Source organism: Nasonia vitripennis, chromosome 4 (genome assembly GCF_009193385.2).
Source record: "Nasonia vitripennis strain AsymCx chromosome 4, Nvit_psr_1.1, whole genome shotgun sequence".
Lineage (NCBI taxonomy): Eukaryota > Metazoa > Arthropoda > Insecta > Hymenoptera > Pteromalidae > Nasonia > Nasonia vitripennis.
Genome location: NC_045760.1, coordinates 20,562,716 through 20,588,391, shown reverse-complemented (window position 1 = coordinate 20,588,391; position 25,676 = coordinate 20,562,716). Strand labels below are relative to the sequence as shown.

The 25,676-nt window shown below is 42.3% G+C and overlaps 1 protein-coding gene across 2 annotated transcripts in view; it reads left to right on the top strand.

The window, feature by feature from the left end:
* The window catches only part of LOC100121155 (neuroligin 3), a 279,197-nt gene extending 253,720 nt beyond the window's left edge, over positions 1–25,477 (top strand). Inside the window, exons 8-12 of one of the 2 annotated variants that reach the window (XM_016988579.3) lie at positions 15,991–16,142; positions 17,078–17,196; positions 20,873–21,003; positions 21,237–21,561; positions 22,222–25,477. In XM_016988579.3, the coding sequence (XP_016844068.1) occupies positions 15,991–16,142; positions 17,078–17,196; positions 20,873–21,003; positions 21,237–21,561; positions 22,222–22,538 (1,044 nt within the window). In that variant the 3' untranslated portion in view covers positions 22,539–25,477. Of the gene's footprint in view, positions 1–15,990; positions 16,143–17,077; positions 17,197–20,872; positions 21,004–21,236; positions 21,562–22,120 lie in introns of both variants that reach the window. The other variant, XM_016988580.3, reaches the window with a different exon arrangement.
* The last annotated feature ends 199 nt before the right edge of the window (positions 25,478–25,676 follow it).

Genomic DNA, 25,676 nt, shown 5'->3' with positions numbered 1-25,676 from the left:
ATAGAGTCGTACGCTTTTTTAAAATCTATAAATAGTTGGTGTATGGTTTCGCAAAATTCCCACTTTTTCTCTAACAACTGTCTTATGGTAAACATTTGATCGCTCGTCGATCTGTTGCGCCGAAATCCGCACTGATAATCTCCTACTATATCTTCCGCGAATGGAGTGAGTCTAGCTTGTATTACGTTTGACAGAACTTTATAGCACGTTGCTAAAAGTGAGATACCCCTATAGTTATTGCAGTCTGTCTTATCCCCCTTTTTAAAAATCGGTATAATGATAGATTCCTTCCAATTTTCGGGTATTGTTTCATTTTTCCAGATGGCACATACTAGTTTATAGATTTTGAAAGTGAGCTCGACGCCCCCATATTTGAGTAACTCAGCTGGTATAGAGTCATTTCCCGCGGCTTTGTTGTTATATATATATATATATACACACACACATATATATGGCCTAAGTTTATCCGAAAGTTTATTAAAATTTGACAAAATGAATAAGATTTAAATTAAAGGAACAAAATAAATTACAACAGAGTAAAGAAATGTTATCAACGTATTTTTATCTGTATATATATTTTTTGTGCATTTTTAAGCCATTTATTAATGATTTTGATGCAAGAAAAAATGTAAATAAATGATGTTTTCACTAAAACATAAAAGTAGTAACTAGGGTATAAATATATATTTATTAAAGTATTAATTGGTTCAAGGATTTGACATAGAATTATTAAATAAATTCAAGACTATATTAGCTGTTATTGCATCTGGCCTGGAAATAAATAATGATGCATTCAGAATTTATTGCAAAAATACTGCTTATTTATATGTAGATTTATACGGATGGTATTACAAGCCCCCATCGATGCATGTCATTCTCATCCATGGGCATGCAATAATGGATAACTTTATGGTTGCTATTGGGTTACTTTCTAAAGAAGCTCAAGAGAGTAATCACAAAAATATTAAGAATTTTAGGGAGAAGTTTACAAGAAAGTTTTCTCGGTAAATATTATTTAAGTAAAATTTGTAATCTGTACATTTTAAAAAGAGTGTGGAAGGTGATTACTGATTTCATGAATTAAATTTCCCCGTACACACTAATTTTGAATCGTATTTTATACCACGAAAATCTGAAACTCAATTTGTATCATATCAAGTTATACTGCATATTTCATTATTAGCATTGCGACATTAACTGACCTAATGAGAAGACTATTGGTAAACTCGGATCCACTTATTTCTTTGAACAGTAATAAAACTGCATCGAAACGTATGAGTTTAAATGAAGAAATGAGAATATTGGTCGTAACAAATGAAACAGCAGAAGAATAATCAAAATAATTTTTTACAAAAATAGTTGAATATTAATAGGAAATAAAATTGAATATATGTTTAAAAAAATGGGGTGCTTCATGAAAATTCCTTTAACATTTCTTTACTCTGTTGTAGTTTATTTTGTTCATTTAATTTAAATCTTATTCATTTTGTCAAATTTTAATAAACTTTCGGATAAACTTAGACCATATATATATATATATATATATATATATATATATTTGTGTGTGTGTGTGTGTGTGTACACACACAAATTTATACATATATGTCTGTATATGTATATAAATATCAATAAACATAAAATAAGGGTTTTCATTTTTCTCCATATCGGGGGATTCATTTTTGGCTTTTTTTACCTAATATGTTTACTTTTCGTTTTATATACAGCAATAAGATGAGTGATCAACGTAAATTACAAGATTCAATGGTTTTTGTAGAATATTAACTCATTACTATAATGTTCTACATTTTTCTGCAAATTTGAGGTTATTTGTGGACCGTATAACTTTTTTTTGGTTTGGCGAATCCTTTCTAGGGACTTGGATTCATATTCTACATACAAAACCCTACAAATTTACCGTTGGACAACCCTTTTATATCGAAAATCAAGTTGAATCAATATTTTTGAAATGAAAAATCCCGTTTCGCACCACTGTGCGTCGGCTTCATTCGCAAACTACCCGTTGAACTGTCTCAAATCATTCTCTCGAAACAGGACACCCCATCCCTGCCCAATGCTGCACAGGTCTCCCGCAAATGGCTAGCCGGTTCCAAATCCACGTCTACCTTCAGACAACGCGTTTGCCGCCACATTCGACGCCGATACCAACGACTTGCACAAGTCCTCCCTCCGCCGCTCAACAAAGAATCTGTTACCTGAATTCTTTCTAAACCCATGATATCAGTCCCCCAAACTAAACTCCCGCATCCAACCCTTTCGAACTGTTTCATACCCCTTAAAAGTAAATCTACAATACGATCTACAAAACCTATTAGAAACTTACTTAGACTGTAATAAAAAAATTGCGATGATCTCGTGCACGCAGCTCATCTTTCAGCATACCATATTTAAAAACTTGAATGTAATTAGGTGCGAGTGAATTTTTACCTCGAAATACTTTATTCAGTTATATTCCGTAGTGGAAAAAACATTAACGGCGATTTCAATATCATGCATGCAATTCATCAATCAACCTAATAATTCCATACGAGTTACGTAATAATATATTGACTGCATTTATAACATCTGTCGTTTCAATCGCAGCTATATGGAACAGCTCCATTTTTGAAAATTCTCCATAAACTCTTGCCAAACATATTTTAGATTTCAAGCGAGCTCTAAGCATCACGATTGTGATTGAAATCACGACTACTTAGTCCTCGGCAATCTTTTAACAGAAACGATCCACACCTTGCAAAGCATCAACGTTATATTCGTGGATCACCCGAACACTTCAGCATCAGCAGCTCGCGTCAATGTGGGAAAAGATATATGTATTAGAAGGAAGCTCTAGAGCTCCACAGAGACTGACGCCAGCTCGCGTTACTGTCAAAGTCAAACGAGCCCTGCACCGGCATCCCCGGTCAAGATGACGCGCAGACATGAGGGGATAACGTCGCGCGACGCCTTTAAATTTAGATTATCGATTCCGGCCTGGTTCGACAACCCATCGGACAAGCGCACTGAGCCTCGCGGTCTCGCGTGGGAAGAAAAAGCCTCAGAATACGAACGATTCTTATTTTGCAAGGATCACTGAGATCCTTTTCGTCTATATCATTTATAGTATGAAGAAATTAGTCTGTCGAAGATTATGTACTTACTCTGCATAAGAAGAAGACATTCATCCCGCAATGCCTATAACGTGTGCGAAATTTAAATTTTGAGAAAAATCGATCGCTGAAATATTGGACTCCTTATTTTTCAAACTTTTTTCGAGCAGTATAAAATCGACGTCTTTCTAGGTCGAACATTCTTGCACTGGATTGCTTTATCTTGCATAAGAGCACGAAAATTGAGGAAATTCCTTTTTCCGCCATGATCGTTACATTCTCGGACGAGTTGCATGCACCAGAGAAACATTGCTCTACGTAGTGTAAATAAGTAATTCGCTGATGATTAATACGCGAACATAATAATGAATAACTTTCATTGCCATTTTCCGTAGGTAGTGCTAAACTAAAAATGCAAAAGGTATTCTCACATTGTACAGTACGTTCATTAAACGCAGTTCCAAAGTTCTTCCCTCTGTGCGTTCATAACTGTTCTTTGAATATAAACTTCTCGGCTGCGTTAAAATTGTGTAAGAATTATGTTAACGGAGAAGCAGAGCCGAGCTTGGAAGAATAAATAACACGAATGCAGCGAACTCCAGCTACCTCATTACGTAAGGTCTCAACAGGCAGAGCTGAGCGAGGACGCAAAATAAAAGGCAACCTCGCAGCAGCAGCCAAGTAGAAAAAAACCCATACCTACACTCGAAGAAACGTAAGCCGGTGTAAGCCGCGTGTATACGCGCGCGGAAACTGCTTGGGCGATAAAGCGTTATTGCTGTCATTTTTGCTAATAAGACTCGCGTTATGCTAAGCTTCGGGGCCGAGAAAAAGCGTGGCCGCATGTACACTCTGCGCTCACGCGATTGGACGCCTTGCGCCCGCTCGGCAGTTTAAGTATAACGAGCCAACGATAATGGCTTTCCGCGCTGAAAATGCCCTGCACCTGACGAGTCATAAATTACCCTTGGAATTGATCGAGAGATGCAGGTTTCAAAAATATTACTTGGATTGAAATTGGATCCTGAGTGACATATATAATAGCTGGACAACGGCTTTCGAAACTAGATCAATTTACGCGCAGAGCGAAAATAGACGTATTTATTTAAAAAAAAAACTAACGCGCCACGCTCGGCCGTACGGCCGCGTTGGCTTGTCACTTCGCGATGCAAGGCACGCAAAACACTCGCGCTTCGCGTTCATAATGCCTGTCGGTACTTATACAGTATTATCCTGTTTTTTTTTTCAATATTATTGTCAAAGTTTTGATTGGTATTCTTCTGGCGGTCATCAACACTATCATCAAAACTACTGGAAAATTAGTAACTTATTTGTATTTGTATCAATTATTTATTTTTGTTTGTAGATATTCTTAAAATATATCTTATTTTAATTTTATTCTATTGTAATTTCAGATAAATAATACAACACTTTTGTATCGCAGTTTTCAAGAGGAAGTTAACAAAAGGATGATATTTCGTTTGTAGGATTTCAATTAGAATATGAGAAAATTGATTGTTTAGGTATTTAGCATAGTTTAGAGGGATGTAGTAAGCTACTTAGAGCTTTTCTTCAATCTAAGCAATTTTCTTTATTGAGTTTAGGTTTTTCTAGTTCAGTATATACACTTGAATTTTGAAAGTGAATTGTACTGATTCAGCTTAAAAGATTTAATTAATATAGCGTACGTCGTTATATGATGCCAAGTTACACGGATTGTATTCGGCGATTACGTATTTTCTAAATTATGCATTTTTTATAATTTAATTTAAAAAGTGGTTTAATTTTGTATATATGTATGAGATAAAGGCCAAAATATAACTTTCAGCTTGTAATAATAAAGCAAAATTGCTGAAAATAATTGGGTTGGATGGGGCATGTTGCACCGAAGTTATTATTGAATTTATGTATCAAAAAATCGCTTTTAGGGTTGTGTATGTCAAAAAGTGTTGAAAAAAATGTTTGTCACGGTAAAAAGTTGTATTTTAAACATGTCCACAACTTTTACATTTAACATTTTCATGTAAAACGTAAATCCGTAATGTTTTATGGCAAATAATTAATTTTTAGCTGTAAAAAATAGATTTTGGGCTGTAAACTCGAGTTCTAAGCATTTTTATGATTTGATGGGTTTTTTTTACGTGTCATTTGGAACTCGAAAGTTCATCGCCTCATTTACGCAAGCCTTCCACGCTGCCCTATCTTGTGTCAACCCCACCCAAGATACACCTCTCCGATCGACACCCACCCATCCTATTTCTAGTAGATCCGCTTTTACGTTGTCCTCCCATCTACGTCTAGGTCTACCTAGAGGTCGCGTTACCATCGGCCTGCCCTTCATGACACGCGCTGCCGTACGGTCGTCTCCCATTCTCTCTACGTGCCCTGCCCATCCCAATCTGCGCGATTTTATTATTCTGTTAATATTTGGTGACGCGTACAGATTGTGTAACTCACCATTGTGTAGTCTCCTCCATTCCCCGGTTTCCTCATCTTTCTTCGGCCCGTATATTTTTCGCAAGACTTTATTTTCAAATACCCTAAAACAGTTGTCCGCTTGCTTAGTGAGAGTCTACGTTTCGCATCCGTACAGAACCACCGGCAGTATTATTGTCCTGTATATTCTTATTTTAACGTTTTTAGACAACAGCCTTGACTTACTCACGGCGTAGAAGCAAGCATTACCCGAATGGAGTCTCTTATTTATTTCGACATTAATCTCGTTTCTATCATTTATGGTCGTACCCAGATACCTGAATTCGCTAACCTTTTCAAAAGTAAAATTCCCAGACATATTTGAATTAATCTCACAAGTTTTTTCGGTACACCGAGAAGTACTAGAATTTGATACATTTTGCTTTGCTTAATAGAGTCGTACGCTTTTTTAAAATCTATAAATAGTTGGTGTATGGTTTCGCAAAATTCCTACTTTTTCTCTAACAACTGTCTTATGGTAAACATTTTATCGCTCGTCGATCTGTTGCGCCGAAATCCGCACTGATAATCTCCTACTATATCTTCCGCGAATGGAGTGAGTCTAGCTTGTATTACGTTTGACAGAACTTTGTAGCACGTTGCTAAAAGTGAGATACCCCTATAGTTATTGCAGTCTGTCTTATTCCCCTTTTTAAAAATCGGTATAATGATAGATTCCTTCCAATTTTCGGGTATTGTTTCATTTTTCCAGATGGCACATACTGGTTTATAGATTTTGAAAGTGAGCTCGACGCCCCCATATTTGAGTAACTCAGCTGGTATAGTCATTTCCCGCGGCTTTGTTGTTTTTTAGTTTTTTAATCGCGGCCTCTACTTCTTTGTAGCTCGGTTCCTCCACGTGGAGTTCAGCAGTGTGAATTTCGTCCCCTAATTCTTCGTTATTTTCGTGCACGTTTAATAATTTATCGAAATAATTTTTCCACAGCGACAGTAATTCGTTGTCATTTTTTACGAGGTCCCCGTTTTCGTCCTTCATCAATTGCGCTTTACTCCTAAAACCCGTTCTGATGGCGTTAATCCCTCTGTACATTTCGCGGGGGTTATTTTCCTTAATGTTAGTTTCTATTCTCCTAATAAGATTCTTTTCATACTCCTGCTTCTTATTTCTGTAAATCGCACTCGTCTGTTTCCTTACGTTAGAATACTCTTCTACGGTCCTATCGCTTCTATTTTGTAAGCTATCTAATTTAGCCTTTTTGCGCCTTTCAAACCAGAGTTCGCACTCTTCGTCAAACCATGGTTTGCTCTTTGGCTTTTTCTTTTTACCCAGTACTTTGTTCGCGGCCTCTTTTACCGTTTTTTCGATGTCCCCCCATAAGCTATTCGGTTCGTCGTTCCCCTCCGGCGATGTGTTTGCTTCTTCAAGTGCCTGAAACCTGTTATTAATTTCTATCTGGTACCTAATTCGCTCTGTTCTATCTCGTAGCTTCTCAATATCGAAGCTTTCTACCTTGTTTGCTCGCTTACTATTTTGATTCGCTACTAGTCTAGCTCTTAATTTGGCTACTACTAGGAAGTGGTCCGAGTCACTATCTGCCCCTCTGTAAGCCCTTACGTCGAGAACGTTAGTATGACGTCTTTTTTCAATGAGGAAATGATCAATTTGGTTCTGTGTGGCCCTATCCGGCGATGTTCACGTTGCCTTGTGTATGTCCTTGTGCTTAAAACACATAGTTTTGATTATAAGATCTTTTGCCGCCGCGAAATTTATGACCCTAATACGGTTATCATTGCTGGCTTCGTGCAGGCTTTCCTTACCTATAGTAGGCCTAAACATTTCCTCCCTACCTATTTTAGCATTGAAATCGCCTAATACTATTCTTGTGTTGTAAGACGCGAACTGGTCGATTACCTGCTTTAAAGTTTCGTAATAGAGATCCTTAGCTTCTTCTTCTTTGTCCTCCGTAGGACAGTGTACATTAATAAATACATATCTATACCATTCACCTTCGATAAAGATGTACGAGAGCCTATCATTGACGGATTTGAAACTTTTAACCGAATGTATGATGCTTTTGCTTACGAGAAATCCGGTACCTAGAGATCCCCCACTCCCGGCCCCATACCGGTACGTGAAGTTACCAAATGTATTGCTACCAAATCTAGATTGTACCTATCAGCTTCCTTTATAAGTTCTTTAAACGCGCCTGCTCTGTATAGACTGCGAACATTCCCAGTTCCGACCCTTAAGTCCCTTTTGGTTGGGATTTGATTTTTTTGATCACATGATGATGGGTTAATGGGAAAAAGTTGTATTTTTCAAAGATCTATAACTTTTCCATTTAACTTTTTTTGTAGAATGCTTAGAATTCGACTTAGAGCTAAAAAACCGTTTTTAGCGATTTTTGGAGGTGACCGCATTCTGCGTATACGTGCAGGATCAAGCCTGTTCGCGTATTATACGTCTCCGCATAAAATATGTATCACCTAGCACGGTTTGATTCTCGCACCTCTTGATGACGAGTTAATTATGGCGCGCCAAGAAAAGAAAGAGCGCATGCGTAAGCCCTTCTGCGGTCTGAGATCGATTAGTGCGCGCGAGAGCGTCAAATTCGTTTCGGCATCGATCGAGAGCAGTGTGATCCAAAGCCTAGCCTCTATTCACGTGTAGCTTTTTTATTGTGCCTGTAGTAATCGCTGTAATTTGAATTATATTTGTTAGTGAATCACTCGCGTGTGATTCCTCCCTTATTTCTATAATTCGTGTAAATAAAGTGCCTGTAATTCCGTGTGGGCGAGACACAAGCGTGCTGTCACCGCATAGCGAATCTTCGCTATAGGTCCCGGTCGCGACGACTCGACGAGTCGTCTCAAGTCGTTCACGGAGCGAGGGCTGGACCCGTTCCCGAGACGTCGGGGTCCTGTGACGTGCTGGGCGTTGCCACCCCGGGATATCTCCATCTTCTCGATCGACAATCTACCCAGAAGAGAGGGTGGTCTAAATAGTTTTTTAGCTTTTGCAAAAGGAGACTTCTCCTAAAAATTCAGCCCGATCGGTTGAAAATTGCGTGAGATGTCGCATCTCACACATTTTTCGCACACGAAACTATAAGGCACTTCCGTGTCGCGGTCGTGCCTAAAAAACAACGCATAAAAAATTGTTCCGGTGAACGAATGGGTATCCGCGCAACTGCGACCGTCACCCTGGTAGAAACACACATTTGTAATTAAAAACGACACGCCATACGGTTATTTTTTACTATCGGGTATATTTTTCGAAAAAATGTCTCCATTCGATTAACGCGTTAACCAACCAAAATGGTGAATTTTCTACCAGGGTAGCGGCGGTATAATTGTTATGTCGCAGGCGCCTATATATCTGTATATTATAGTGTCCCCTCGGCATGTCATGTGTTCCAGCCGGGAATATTCCCGCGCGAAAACTAGTTGCGCCGGAAAACCTTTGAAACTCGTCGTGCTTTTACACGGCAGATTTTAATTAATTTGCAAAGTACAAAATAGCTTGTTAGTAGTTGCGTAAAAAATTGGGAGCGTTTTCCGGAAGACCGTCGCAAGTTTTTTCACGACAGGGTCGAACGAGATGGAAAAAAAGACACGTGCGCTAAATTTTCGGAAAAATAGCTAGAGCCAAAAAGCTCAACTAATTAGCTCTTCCTCGCGTAGGAGGCTGCTAGCTGCTTGACCGTGCAGTTTTCCGCGATTTGAAATTCTCCGACCAAAGCGCACCTTTGTTATCGCTCGCGAACCTCCGCCTAAATGCCGAGCGCAGTTCGAACTGCGCTCGGCATTATTTCCATTCCAGCCTGTGCGCGCAAGCTCGTTACACCGGACTACCGTAGCATTGGACTTTGAGCGGGGCGGGCTCCTTTTACCAACGCGCGCCGCGCCTGCGCTGGAGCATTTCATCCTTTCCTTCTCCTGGGCTTAGTATTCTTTTTTATTTTATTCTTCGTTTTTTTCGTCTAACAATCCCTCCTCCTTTTTCCGCATGCCTTTCTAGTTTCTCTCGCCGCCGCGGCGCCGTACTATATTTTCGCGGACTGCCCGAGCGCCTTTTTTCCTGCACGCGCGCCGGGGCTTTTGTTCAGAGCTTCGCGTCTCTTCTTGACTGTGTATAACAAATACACTTGGGGGAACGCGGCAGAGCGAGGGAGAGAGCGAGATTTTTTGTTTAATCGCCGTGAGTACTTTATTGGAACGGAGATGTTTTCTTCCGCGTAATTATTTATCTGGAACGTGGCGGTTTTATGTAGCGCTCGTTAGTCAGACTAGCCGATATATTGACTGATGCTTCCTGATGCTTCTCGAGGGCTCGGACTGAATCCCTTGGCGGAAAAAATTGAGCAAATGTAGGTACGTGAGTGATGTTATCGCTGCAATATAGATGTTTCTATCCTGAGTTCACCTCAGGTGGCCAGAAAATTTCTGAGCTATTCTGTAATTGTCTGTCCCGGTATATAATTGACTGAAAGTGGATAAAAATGAATCCGTGAATTTGACCACCTACAATAGTTGAAATGAATATTTGTTAGGTCTTAGCTGTGAAAGAAAAGTAGGCAAATTACTTGTGGATTAAAAAAATATTGAGATTTCATCTATTTAAAATCGCTTATACTTTTCGGTAGACAAGCATTTTGAAGGTTTTTTTTAATTGAAGCTTTCAAGCGCAGGTATCGTCTGAATTTTGAGAGAAAATGTTTGCCAGTCCAGATAATAAATTACCTAGCGCGTATATTATAAAACAAAGTGTGAAAATGACTTGAGAAAAAGGTAACTCACTTGGGAAACTAAATTTAAGTACATGAACTCTAAGAAGCTATATATAAGCGCCTATAATTACAGTAAGCGGTTATTTAACTAATTTCTAAGTGGTTTACTAACGTAAATCGCTTACATAAGCCATTCGTAAGCCATTGAACCGTTCCCAGGGAATTTCTACCAGGCAATCTTCCACCATGTAATTCGGTGCCTTTTGATGATCATTTAAAACGGCTCTTAAAAACTACTGCCTGCCTAAACTGATCGGACTATACCTAACTGTAATAAAGAGAAAATAGTTGACATGGCGCAGTAGCCCTGCATTTTATAAATTAAATCGACAATTTTTTATAGAATTCCTCACTTACAGGTATATACTGTACAAACGCATATTCGCGTAGGGTTACGGGCAAATAAAGAAAAAATGGAAAAACACAGGCAGCGGCAGCATCAGGCGCCACGAAAAAACTAATAAAGTTCAAAAACGCGCGCGATCGAGAAAGCGAAAAAGCCAGTGCGAGAAAGCGGCTGAGGCCCTTTATTGAAAGCGCTATTTAATGCTCTTTCATTTCGTTTCCTCTCCGCGCGCATGGCACTATACAGCGGCATGGCGGCAGTGGCTTCGACGCAAAAGCCAACGCGGCACGAGCGGTGCGCCCGGTTATTCGTATGCAAAGTAAAGCCGCTTGGTCCGACAAGAATTACGGCGCGCGAGAGAGGAGAGATTTTAAGGAAGAGAGGTGAGCTGCGGGCTGTCGGAAAATGCCAGGGAGAGGAAAAAACTGCGGTCTCGCGCTGGACGGGGGGAAAAATGAAGGGGAGATTTTCGCGCGGGAAAAGACAACGCGAGGAGCATCAGTCGGTAAGGCTTGGCAAATTGAGGATGAGGCGGGCTGGCGTAGCGCGGTATTTTTTGTTTGGCAGGTAGGTACGCGCGAGCGACAACGAAAATGCTGATTCCGCTCGATGGAGCCAGTCTCGGCTATGCTGACAGTGGGGAGCACAAGCTGCTGGTACAGCAGAGCCCGCGGATAGTATGAGAGCCCGTTCAGTATAACGCTGGATAGCGGCAACGGACGCGGCGAGTCTCGAGTGATTTGTTTTTTTATCAGGCTCATCGCATTATGCTGTCGCATTTTTTAGTTTAATTTATTATAATTCGATGTTATAAGGAACAAACTTTTGTCCGATTCGTCGGATGGCAGTAATATAGACTTGACAATTGTCAACAACTTACGGTATAACGCCGGTTTAATTTATGAAATGTAGGACTGCTGCGCCGTGTCAACTATTTTCTCTTTACAGTTTAATTAAGAGCTATTTCAAATGGTCAAAAGGTGTAGAGAATTACACGGTGGAAGGTTATAACAAAGTTTAATAACAAACACTACAAATGTAACCTTCTTTTAACTCCAATCTTTTTTTTTTTTTTTGCTGATGCAGAACAACTTATAATATAGCGGATTATTCAGATATCTCAAAAAGAGTATTTTATCTCAAAGAGAGTTTTTTATTGCTGCAAATAGTTTATAGGAAAATAATTGTTGATTTTTTTGAACGAATTAATTGCTCATTCGAGTCTTTCTTATTCTTAGCTTCTGTGGTTTATTTGTACAGTAAAATGGTAGTTTAGAAGGAAGCAGGCTTTCTTGACCAAATCACATGGTGTACATTCCCATACCTCTTTAAACAGTTTCATACATTTTTGTACGTTTTCGTCCGTCTTGTTGTAATTTTCGTAAAAATGAGTAAATTACGAAATTTATTTAAAAAGTAGCCTAAAATTTTAGATAGTATTATATTAGGGTTTTGTTAAAAAGACTTTGTGAAATTTTATGCCCCTGCAATCAAGCCCAACTTAATTTCAGCACTCCCCTATACACCCCTACTTAATTTCGCATTTCATATTCATACAGCCAAAGCAGAGCTTTATGCTTTGCCATTTCATAATACCATATTTCACTTTTTATTCGATCCCTGAAAGTTTCCAAAGCAGTATATAGTGTTAGAGATAAAGATCGTTACGAGAGCTTTATTCCTTTATTCATTTAATTCTACTCCATTCTCCCTCTGTGCGCGCGCCCCGGTGTTTTATATGTATCTCATTGACTCTTTCTCTCGTGCACTTTATTGCCTTTTCTGTACGCGCAATAATTTTTTCTCCTTTTACGCATTTCTTAATCCGGGATTCACTCCTCGCGCAGCTCTACAGTACTCTCAATGCCTCTGATACAATATAGCCTACTTTATGCCAGGTACAATACGCGATTTTCAACAATATCTTATTTCAGCAGTATTGGATTTTCTGCGAGTCCATTGAACACGTACGCACTCTATCGAGATCTATTTGTATATTTTTTGGAATAGGAAATTGAAATTTCTCAGAGGATTTTCAATGTACTTCTTGAAGATTTTAGCATAAGATGAAAAGATGTGATAGTGTAATGTAAATTATTTGCGCTCGACTTTCTTCGCGAATCTTTTCGTTAGATTATTAAATGAAACTTTGCACAGTAGTTTTGTTCTGGATAAAGGCGAGGTTTTGTGCAATAAATGAATAAAATAGAGTAAATGGTTTAAAATGATTATATTGAATCAACGGAAAGTTACAACGTCGAATGATTATTAGTCGCGACAATGGATCTCGGTCAAGGGGCACGAGATGACTGACTCATGTCGATCATTCTCTCGCTCGATCGCGCGCTTATCGCTAAATCGCAATGCCGAACGTGCGCTCGCCGGCGAGCGCCGAAGGAGCCCGAAGATGATCGAGCACGTGAACTCGCACTATACCCATTATGGCATTTACGTTTAAATGTACGCTTGTGCGTACCCAAGGCGCCTCCCACGGCTTTGTCAGCGTGGCCTGCAGCCACGGGTCGACCCGTCGGTCTCCCGCGCAGAGGTGACCTTCAGTAACGCGGAGCAAGCTCCTGGTGAGGTCGGTGACAATCTGAGGGTGGTCAGACCACTCCCAACTGGATAGCCTGACAGCCATGGACCGCACTGCCGATCCATGCAATGCCGACTCAGCCGCGGAGGAACGCCCGCTACTTTAATTCACCGCTCACGGTATCTTCGATCTACTTCGCGCGATTCTATCCGGAACAAGTTTCGTCATCGTTTATCGTGAAGCCTCATCTTCGTTTCCTTCCTGATAGCTGCATATTCACAAATCGAATAATTTGCAAAAACACACTCATAATACACAATACTTTAATACGAAAAGAATAAAGAATTTCGCGCGGTAAATTTAAACCAGCCGATAATCTCATTCGGAAAAACGTCCTCGTACACGTCTGCCGCGCGAAAAGTATTTCAAATCGCGGCCCATTTAATCCTTTCAATGCCCTAACGACTCCCAATTTCTTTGCTCTTCCGAAAAATAGAAAAAGCGGCAACGCGGTACACTGCAGGTAGCCAACTTTCCCGTGTACACACACACACACACACACACACAGATGCACAGCGATCCGAGTCACGGAAGCGGTATAAACGCGTATAATGCCGCGACTCGTACGTGCACGCGCTATTACGCCCGTACGCGCTCTGTTTTCCCGAACGAGGCGTGACTCCGCTTCCCGATTTCTTGGCTTTTTGCTTTTTTTCCCCCGCGCGCGAAATTTATTATAATACGCCGCATTGAAAGCGTCGGCTGCGATGAATAAGTTGGCCCGCGGAGTTTTGATGGCTCCGCGCGCGGATCTAATTTAAGAATTTAAAAGTGGAATTTACAAGTTGTCGGGGTGGAGAAGTTGTATAACCGAATTATACAAAGCGGAGCTTCTCTTTTTACCGAACTTTGCTCTCGCGGGTTCGCGTCTTTTTTTAATTAGCGACGCGCGCCGCGTAAAAATAATGAATCCGGGCTTGCGAGCTGAGAACACGCGCGTCATTATACGAAATTCGAATTTCGTCTCGACAACTTTTTAATTAAAGACTGATAATATTGATACGGGGTTTCCATCAGGTTCGAGTTTTATCAGAACAAAGTGTGACGCACAACATTTTATTTTACGATAAGAAACGACGAGCAGTCTTGAAGCGCTTGTCAATATAGGAGCGTGTTGAGAAAATGCTCGCGCATACAACGATACGCACACACACACACACAGCTCATAGCTGTACAAGAGCGGAGCAGAGGTCCGAGGGTTGCTACCTGGGTTTTATTGCACCCGACCCACCACCAACGCGACGCCCCCCAGCAGAGACGCAGAGGCACAGGGCCTCACTTCTTCAAGAACCGCAGACCAGCCAACACATCAGCGGCACAACAAGCTTTCTCTATTTTGTTCACATAAAGTTTAGTAAGCGTATTATTATTAATTCTCTAAAAAGTGTCACAATTCTATTTTGCTCTTTTGTTATTAGTTTCTGTAATAACTCTGTAGTACGAACTCGGCTGTGTTATTTAAATAAAGTCTCTTAAATAAATACTACGATTTCAACCTACTTCCAACAAGGAGAACGACAATGTGGCTTGGACATGTTGACAGGGCACTTGATTGAATTTGCTTTTCCCCAGAAAGTCGAGTAGAAAAATAACGTAACAACAGAAACAGCTCCTTGAAAAGCCCGAAGAAAACGAAGCGCCCAAACGAGATCGAACAAAAAAACCGCCAACTTTTTGCCGATCATCAACGCAAGTCTCTCGGAGCAGAAAAATAAACACAGCAAAAAAACAGAAAGAAAACAGGAGGGCGGAGGGAGAGATATCGAGAGTGAGGGAGCGAGAGGAAGAAGATGACGAAGCAGGAAGGGCTTTTGACGACCCTCCTTTGTCTTGACAGCCGATTGCGACTCTCTGCTGTGTTGCAGTAGACGACCTTGCTCCGAGAGACATAGGAAGACTTTCAATCTTGACTCCCTTTATGAAACGCGAGAGTCGTTTGGCGTAGGTAAAATATCGCGTCGCGCGCGCACGTTTTACGACGCGCATGATTTCCCGCATACACCTACACCATACAGAGATAGTCAGAGAGAGGAAAAAAGCGTCGATATCGGGGGAGCGAGTTCTCCGCTTGTTTCTTTTGGGAAACTTTTAACGTGATTCCGAAGCGGGGAATGCGAAAAATTCGTTTGTCGCGTGCGATGGCCTGGGAATTCATAGTCAAAGGAGCCAAGTTAGCCCGCGAGTTTGCAGCGGACTCGCGCGACTATGAGCGACGATCTTATTGAATAATGTACACACTCTGCGATAGTCGATTTTTTCCTCTCATTGCGAACGGTCGCTCGCTGAGTTTTCTTGAGCTTGCGTGAAGAGAGCAGTGAGCGTTCTGGTAAAGCGCCGTTGACGTGGTTGATAGTTGAGATGGCCGGGGTACGCGCCAAGAATGGAAAAAATCTCATATAGACAACAATATGGTTTTGAGGGCTGGTCAGAACTTTCGCGCCTAATAAAATAAATACTTTTTTCTTCCGATGTATAGATTGTTAAAAGCGCATCGTGTGATGACGAATTATTTAATTATTATAAAATAAATAATCCGACTGCGCTTCCCGCAGGAATGAAAAGCTGCAGTGATATGAAGCTTCAAACGCAATGTTGAAAAGCATCATTTGTATAATCAGCATCGTATTAATTATCATACACTCGCCGGCCTATTCGAATTATAAATTCTCTGCTGCGATCATCGACGATTTTTCAAATCTTGTCTGACTTTTGCAGCGACAGGGATGCATCCACGGAGAGGAACTGCCCTACTTCTTCGGCGCCCCATTGGTTTCGGGTCTCGCGCACTGGCCCCGAAACTACACGAGGACGGAGATCGGACTGTCCGAGAGCGTCATACTGTACCTGGCCAACTTTGCCAGGACTGGGTGCGTCTATACATCGTATACCTATATATATATATATATAAGCTATATAGCGTTGCTGCTGTGGCGGGTTAACTTTGATTGCCTTGGAAAAGTTGCTGGACTTTCGAGCTTAAATATATTCAAAGTGCCCCTTGTGTAATTTCGCGATGCAGGTATGAGAAAAATTTGCTTCACGAATCTCGACAGGGAGGGAGAGAGAAGTTGATTTAAAATCCTGGCTCACAGGAAAATTGAGCTATCATCTTCATCAGGGCAAGAATTTACACGGTCGAAAATCGAAGCTTTTGAGACTGCGCATAAACGCCAGGAATTCAAAATGCCATTAAGCTGCAGGCAAAAAAGAGTTAAAGCATTCGGGGCCAATTTGACGTTCTTTGAGAGCATAAAACTTGCTCGAGAGTGTCCTTTGACGCATCAGCGTCCGAGCGCGCTCCCATGAGAGAAGTATTTGTAACTCGATCAAAGGCTAGCGCGCGCCGGAGTAGAATGCGCGAGGCTGCCAGTTAAACCGTGTATTCCATAGTGTGTTGGTAAATAACCGATTCGCATAATGCATCACTGAAATATGTATACATATATATATAAATAAACGTCTACGTACATTTTATTAAATCGCGGCCTGACGATGCAAACTTGGAAGTCGCTCTCTCGGAATCCGGTTTCCTTTGGAGTAAAAAATACCGCGTACTTTATATTTCCCCGCGTTTTTCCTTTGAAAGCTGCCGCCCCCGTCACAAAACACCTCATTAGCGTCCCTCCTTTCTTTAATCCTCTTGGTTAACGGAAAAGCCGCCGCGCGCATAAAAGTTTTCCGACGCAAAACTTATTAAAACAAACGAACATCCGGCGTTGATGTTCGCAGTGAGGAATAAAGTTTTCTCCGCCATTTTTCGTTAATCAATGAAGCGATAACTCACTACTCCCCCTTCCCGCAGAAATCCGAACGAGGGCACACCAGAGCCAGGCGCGCCGTCCGCCAGGCCCGAGCGCACGAAGCTCAAGAACCTCGAGTGGACCGCCTACGAGGCCGTGCATAAGAAGTACCTCAGCATAGGTGAGTACCAATACGTTCCTGCTTATCTGTCGCAGACTGCAAGCGAAATTGCTGCATCCGCTCGGTATCGATGATTAGATTCGACAAGAAATTATTTTAAACGAATAAAAGAAGAACACAGCTGTACAAACGCCGGCTATAGCGACAAGTATCCGCACCGAGAGCCGCGCTACAAGGTCGGCGGCACTTTTTCAAATTAACCCATGCTCCTTTTTCATTTTCTTCGCTCGAAATTGAGAAGCTTGAGATTGATATCTCCCTTTCCCTGTCCGACCCTCGCTTTCATCTTTTAACCCTCGAAGGCGCCGTGGCTGGCAGCAGCACACTTTTCTTCCGCAGCAACATCTCATCCGTCCCTCGCGCTTAATTCCTTTCAGTTTCTTTTTACTTTGGCTTTTACTCTACGACCCTCTCTCTTTCTCTCTCTCTCTCTCTCTCTCTCTCTCTCTCTCTCTCTCTCTCTCTCTCTCTCTCTTCTCCTTCTTCTTCCTCTTCTGGTCTTGTTTTCTCTGTTGGTGGATCTTATTAACGGATCGAAACTTGCCGGATGAAGTGCGCGCACGCGTGAAGCCTTCGACAGCTGGATATATTGGGCGTTTCTATTTCAGGGAGGTTTTTAACGATGCTACTTTTTCCGCTTGTTTATATATTTGCTACAATATCAAAGTCGGCTGTCCAAGTTTAAATCATAGAAAAATTGTCAATATCAATGGTTGAAAATAACTTGACTGTAAAATTAAGTAAGTATCGACAGTTGGATTTTATTATTATATTACATCTCTCCGCCGAGCTGTTCTCGTATAATGGAAAGAATAATTCACGCTTCGATATATTAGACGTGCGGAGTGCGCTGCAGTAAAACGCGCAGTTTATTAAAAGTCAATACACCTATTGTATGAAACAACAGAGTTACGATAACGAATCGGTAATGCATGATAAATGCCAGAGCGCATGTATTTTCAAAGCGCAATATCCCTACGAATGCATGGAAGCCCGTTGAATAAAACATGGCGCGGCGCAACGGTAGATCTTACAGCGCACGAATGAGCCGCAGAGACAGCGCGTAAAGCTACTCTCGTACAATGGCTCGGAGTAGCCCGACAAACGGATAAAGTCCCAGAAAATCTTCGATTATCAAGTCCCTGGAGGGTCCGAAGTGTTTCCTCTAAATTCCGCCGCGTAAAAATACGCAGCCACTCGAATTCGAGGCAAGTTCCGCGCAAGTGCAGCTGCGCGCACGTTCCAATCGAATGTTCGATTTCGATCGATGCACACACAGAGCTCTGTCCGGCATTTTTATCGAGCGCAAGCGCGCAATCGTTATTGCCGGGAATTACGGTACAAAGTACAATATTGACATGGCACGTAGAGTATATAGTACGCGTACACGTAGATTACTTAGTCTCGAAATTGTCGTATCACTCAGCCGACGGGTCAATTTCGAGCTCGACACACGATTCGGAGCGCGCGCGCGCGTCAATTGGATTAAATTTCCATCCACAACTACTCGGAAAGTGCGAAAACACAAATATTAGTTCGAGCTAAACTCGCGCGTGTGCAAGCATACTACTAATATACCTATATCCGCATATGAGGAATTCTACGGTAAAAATGCCATTTTCTGGTTGGAGAAACCGAAAAACACAAATGTTGGGGCACACTCCCGCAACTTTTTTTTTCTTATTGTACATGTTTAGAACCATGCAAAACCACGTTCCAACATCGAAAAAGTGCACTGTGACACTGTTTTCTAAGGCCTTCAAAGTCGTCGAAAAATAGCCATTGTTCAATGTACCTAATGCATAAGGGCACAAACAGAAAATGTATTACGGTAGAATGAAAGAACGGGAAGAGAGCTTTGATTTAAAAAAATGCGCTAAAAATGCTTGATTTGGTCAAAAGTTTTGGTCAAAACCAGAAAATGGCATTTTTCCCGTAGAATTGCCCATATACTCAAGCGTCGAGCCGCAACCCATAATCGGCGCGCGCGCGAGCGCAAGATGTATTCCGCGCCGATTATGTTTGCGCGCCAGATCTTCCCTCGCCTGTGCGCACGTGGCTACTTTTAATAAGCGAGGCGAGTTTTAAAAAGTGAGTTTTATTGCAGCAGCGGATATTCGCGTTCCTGTATATGGAGTGAGAGATATGCTTACGCTTTTGTCCTGAACGCGTGCGTATGAGATATACGAGCGAAGTCCGTTGCATATCTCCGCATGACTCGAGGAATGGATTTCGAGAGTCGAATAATTGTTCCCGCGACTGAGGATGTTTTAATAACGCGTTTATGAGAATATCATTTAAAAAAGGCGGCTTATCAACTTATGACGTATAGGGGAATGCTTTTCATTTGGATTCAAAATATTTTTTGATTTACCACTGAGTGTCTTTTCAGTGTATTGCAGAGGAGAGTCAGAAGAGAAGGCTAAAAATAACGAAATTCAATAAAAGATCTCTGCAGCAACGCGCTTTTCCTGGAAAAATAATTAATTGTAGTCCTTGTGTTTGTAGGATATTCGTATTTCAAAGACTGCACTTATGCGCTGGATCGGAAAAAGCAAAAATGTTCAAATGATCGAATCATTATGTAATTACGAAAGTTGCGACATTTTTGCGTAAAAGGAGACTTCAGTAAATAAGTGAAATCTCAGGTGCAAACTAAATTGGACTCGAGTCGTGTTGCATGTGGAGGTTCAAGCCCGAAAAATAAAATTTGCTTTGAAAACGCGACTCCCGCACGTACGCGCGCAAATTAGCCGGATCGCGAGGAGCCGTATAAGAATTTCCTTATCGAAAAATCTCAAGCCACCGGAAAACAGTAGGACTCCTAATAGTACAGATAACGACTGCATAACGACGCATACGTGGCTCATTAGCCAAGTACATGAATTTTCCGCAAGTATGTGCACCGGCGAAAAACATCGGTAATAAAATTAAGATAAGACCGTCTGGCGGCACAAAAAAGCCGTCCAGCGATCCAGCGGAAAACACGAAGAGAGAGAGAGAGAGAGGGGGGGGGGGTGAGGAGGGGGTTGGGCTACAGCCGTTTAAAAGTTCCCGAGTTTCCGCGTACTGATATCATCAGAACTGCCGCGCATAATGGCTCACGGAGGCGTTGCAGCCCGAGCACTCGTTATAATTATCTAAATGAACGATCCAGGCTCGCGCGCACACGCGCACACACACACGCGCGCGGGCAGCTGTACCGTAAAACGAGCAGATAGAGGAACAGTTAAGGGTCCCGCAAAAAACAAAGAAAGTTAATGACCCCCGCGGACTCTTATTTATACAGAAAAGCACTCGAGCGAGCCAGAGACGTTTAAGCTAAGCTAGCGCGCGGGCTTCTCGAATTCGAAGAGCAAAAAATTCGTAATTAAAATGCACAGCGCGTGGCATCCTCCCGAGTTGCTGCTCTGATGAAAGAGGAGCGTTTTCGGCAGTTTTCAAATGTTTATTTGGTCGAGCTGCGCTGTTGCTAGCCAGTGCGGCATATTTTTTAAACTCCTTTTTAAAGACTTTTGTTGTACCTCTGGCGATAAATCAGAGCTCGAACTTTTCCGAAATCCGAATTCGGAAAATCTATACCGACTGCGAACTTCGTGCTCGCGCGTGGCCGAATTAATTAAAGCGGACTCGTTCACTTTTCCTGACCTCGTTCCCGCTTGCTTTCTCGTTGCAGACATCAAGTCGAAGCTGAAAAACCACTACAGAGCTCACAGACTGTCCTTCTGGCTGAACTTGGTTCCCGACCTGCACAAGCCCGGATCCGACGACGTTCCTAGGTCACATCATCTGCTGGATTCCGAGCAGGTTTGTCAAGCTCGTATTCTGTTTCTTATCTCTTCCTCGAATGTGCGTCCGTCGTTGGTGTGCCTGTGTATGCATAAAGGAGCTCGGTCGGTTAAATGGCCCGGAAGCTTGGGAAAATGTGCTTTTTATCGTGAATTCTGTACGTGAATTCAAGGCACAATATAACGTTACACAAACAGGGGGCTCCTAGAGCTCCGAATCCCAACTCATGCCCGACTGAATTGTTTATCCAGGTACCGCCACGCTTCATACAGAGGCTACCGGCAACAACGACGCGGCCGACCACCCTCGAATCGACGAGCGAACGGCCACCCAACGTCACGTCGGCCCAGCCCAGCGAGCTGGCCTTCGAGGAGTCGACGACTCCGCCCGAGGACGGCTTTGCCGCCTACTCCACTGCCCTCAGCGTGACGATAGCTATCGGCTGCAGTCTGCTCATTCTCAACGTCCTCATATTCGCCGGCGTCTACTACCAGCGCGACAAGAACAATCAGCATCACTACCCCAAGAAGCGCCAGGAGAACGGACAGATGCCCAACAACATCTGCGGGGAACTGGGTACGCTTTGATCATTTTTCCCACAGTTTATTCGTTTCATCGAGCAAGCATCGAATTGGCTGACCGTGTCGGGGCTATACTACTTACTATAATAAGCGAGACCCAATCAAACACTGACCGTTATTTTACTCCTGCAAGAACTGGCAAAACTCAAAATGGCAAACTGTCGAGATGAAAATGTAGAAAGCAAAAGTAACGAAGCAGGCTACGTCGCGTTTCTGCACGTTCACCGATTTCGAGCACGCAAGGGAAAAGGCAAAATCGACGAAAGTACTTGAATAAGCTGAGAGTCCGCTGTCTGCGCGGCAACATTCCAAAATTCAAAATGTCAAAAAGAAATGCCGAAAAAAAAGGAAATGATTATAATAAGCAGACGACAGAACTCTCCGACAATCCCTCTGATGATGGCCATTTTGAATTTTGAAATTTTGCGACGTAAACAGAGAGAGAGAGAGAGAGAGAGAGAGAGAGAGAGAGAGAGAGAGAGAGAGAGACAGAGACAGAGAGAGACAGAGACAGTCAAGTACTCAGGACTCGATTTTCCCTTCTTCTTTTGCAGCCCAGCCCTACTGGATCCGCCAGACCGAGTTCTGAGCAAGAAAGCCAGACAGAAACGAACGAACAAAACCCTCACACTAATTGCTCACATCTGCTCCGCAGAGGGCAAGTCGACGGAGCGACGACACATCCAGCACATGACGCCGCCGGTGTTCGCCGAGCCGCAGAACAACTCCTGTCACGTGCCGATGCCCCCGCCGCCCCCGAAAAACTCCAAGCCCGGCAAGCAGCACCAGCAGAGTCAGCAGCAGCAGCAGCAACAGCAGCACCAGCAGAGCAACCAGAACCTCATAATCAGTCCGAATCACCTGCAGCAGGTCGAGAGCATGGCGATGGCCGGCTCGAGCACGCTCAAGAAGTCCATGCACAACAGCAGTGCGGCGGCCTCGCACCAGGTCATGGAAGAGCTGAGGGTCTGAAACGACGAGTTGCAAGAGCCCGCGTTCTCTTGCGAATTCATCTAAAGTGCGTCGTCATTTCCTTCCTACATCTCTGCGGCGACACACGATGAACCGGCGCGGCGACTCTCCGCTGCACTTGCGAACGTACGAGTGCGCGAGGGGGACGCTGTTCGCCGACTCGTGTACAGACTGCTTGTAAATACGAATTTTTCACCTCCATCATCACAGACACGGCTCGCTCATCGTCCTTTTACTCGGTTGTGTATATCGGATAGCGCCGACGAGGAGGAACGTTATTGCGGCTCCAGAGCGAGTTCTGTAAATGATTGGAAGATATAGCCATGTGCATGCACTACAATGGTTCGCGCCGTCCTCCGACTCTCGCGTGTACTTCTTGTTATGTGTGCGCGGCGGCTCTCTGTACAGACAATGCGATGCAGCGTTTCATTCCTTATTGACTATGGTACCATACATGCAAGCATATTGTAAACTTTACGAAAGTGCTGCCGGTCTCGCGAAAAGAGAGCCACCTGCATCGCGCACACCTTCATCGTTATGCACGAGCTGAACTGTATGATAAAACGAGCGAATAAGCGTCGAGAGGCCGCCGCGCCGCTTGATTAATCGACAACTTCTGGAGCTCTAAAACACTACTGTATATCGGATCTCATTGTAATTTTCATGTAAAATATAGAACTGTGCGCGCGTGAATGTGTATTTCTCGATGCGTAGATCCGAGCGAGAGAGAGAGAGAGAGAGAGAGAGAGAGAGAGAGAGAGAGAGGAAGAGAGAGAGAGAGAGAGAGAGAGTGCAACAACGATTTTCCTTACGACTCGCCATTTCGGATTCACGCGGGAGTGGATTGGACACCTGTGATAATTGTTTTATCTGTATCCCCCTTCAGACTGTAGTAGTGTACGACAAGACCTTCATCAATTGAGTTCGATAAGGAAGTAAAAAAACATATACCCTATCTCGCGATCCACCTCCTGAAAATTCCAAGACGACGAAGCAGAAAGAGTCTGCGGTCGCGATTGATCCGCCGTGACTGGAGACCGTAACAAACCGAGCAATTAATGCACACGCCGCGCACACAGACACTGCGGGGGCGAGCTGGCACATAGGACCAGAGAGAAAAGTCAATATGCTGAGAGGGCGGAAGAACGTTTGTCCGGAAGTCCGAGTGTAAGCGGCTGCCGCCGCTGCTTCATTTGTACAAAGTATATTCCGAGTGGCTTTGCTGTATACGTATACTGTGTATGTATAGTCCTGCGGGCTTCTATTGTTTCGAGGAGAGATACTCACTTGCCCGGAACTCCTATATTCTCGCTCTGCTGGCTCTACTACGATCTCGGACTTGAGCAACTGTTAGACTTCAATGATTGTTGTTGCTTTTATTTGTCTATTCTTGCAGCCCGCGCGGGGACTGGATTATGTATAGTGTGCGTTTATTGCTTTTCAGCGGGAGGAGCGCCTTATTCAATTATTGTTACATAACTCTCTTCGAGAATATTTGTATATACATATGAACTTTTGAAACTTTTTATTATTTGGGGATTATTATATGAGTATATAACTGCGTGTATATAATTATGTAATCGAGCGATTCGAGATCGACAGAGCCACTTGGAATATGTGCACGGTATACAGGGGAAAGAGATCCCAGATTATCGAGTAAGGAAAATTGTAAGTTTCGCGTACTCTCTCCATCGCAGTTTTATCTAGATGTATTTCGAACGGGAATAATCACTGCGTATAATACTTAATTTTTCTTTTGTGTCGTGTACAAAGTTACGAGGTTCCATGGAATACTTTGTTATATATATCGAGGTAATAAATATAAAGTATGCCGATTGGTGTGATTGCGAGCAAGAAAATTGAAATAATAGTCCGTGTATAAAAAGAGTTCGACCTACAGGCGCGGCTCAAGGGGATGTAAGATGCGTGTAAGACACCTGCCATCGTTATCACTGCCCTCTAACTTTGATAATAAGAACGCGTTCTCTTGTGTTCGACGACTCGAAAAAGATATCCACAGGAAGCTTACACGTCTCCTCAGCTGCAAGAATAAGCGCAGCATTGTGTAAAATAAAGTTATTCAAATAGCGCCAGTTATTGGTTTGTCGAGGAAGTTTTGTAATACTCAACAGACAATATGTACGCTCGAAGGAAAAAGATAGAGGGACGAAAAAATAATGCTGATTCGGCTCGCGGGTTCGACGTCGATGCTCGATAGCCGATGCTCTGATACAATATTAATAAGTGAGAAATATCAGCGGCGACGCATAGATATCGAATCGATAAAACGTGCAACCGCGGCATATACCGCGTACATTATCCATATAAATAGACTCATCGAGCGCGCATAGAGGGATCGGCAACTTTTTTCCAGACGACTAATGTACTCACTGTAAAGTAAAACTGAAAAATACAAGTATGAATTTTAAACCATATTAGTGATGACAAATAGCGTATAAGCACTGATGCGGTGTGGGCGAAAGTTCGAAGAAAAAAAGAGTATGAAGCATATAACTATGTGCGACGAACGCGTAATTTTAAATTTGTATATATAATTGATATTAAAAAATAAAGATATGTAAGCAATTATTATAAACACGAGACTACTTAGATGTCTGTAAAAAGAGTTGTTATTCGATTCGTTGTGTATACTTAGAGAATTTCTGGCTTTTCTTTTTCAATCGGTTTCATACATCTACTTTGATCACGCCGATGAACAATGTTTTTTTTTCATCATCAGTGTTTCATTGAACATTCATACGAACTAGTCTAGATAACAAAACGATCGAGTCTTTCATTGGTGTGATCGAATAAGAAAGTCAGTGATTTTTTTATGGGGAAGAAAACGAAAAAAAACGATCGACTTTACTACTACACTCTTCAAGCTTTTGTGTTTGATAAGAGAAGGAATTGGAGAAATAAATAAACAACAAGTAAAATGTGTTATATTTATTGATTTTTTTTTTGTCACTTTGAGTAAACTCAGCAAGTATTTTATATATTCCACTTTTGTTCGTATGAAGCTCCCATTTTTGTTTTGCTATTTTAAATAGTTTGCCTGCACGTACACAGTGTTAATATGACAAAGATTGCAAAAATTCGTAAGTCTCGTCAATCAACGTAATAATTGCGTCTACG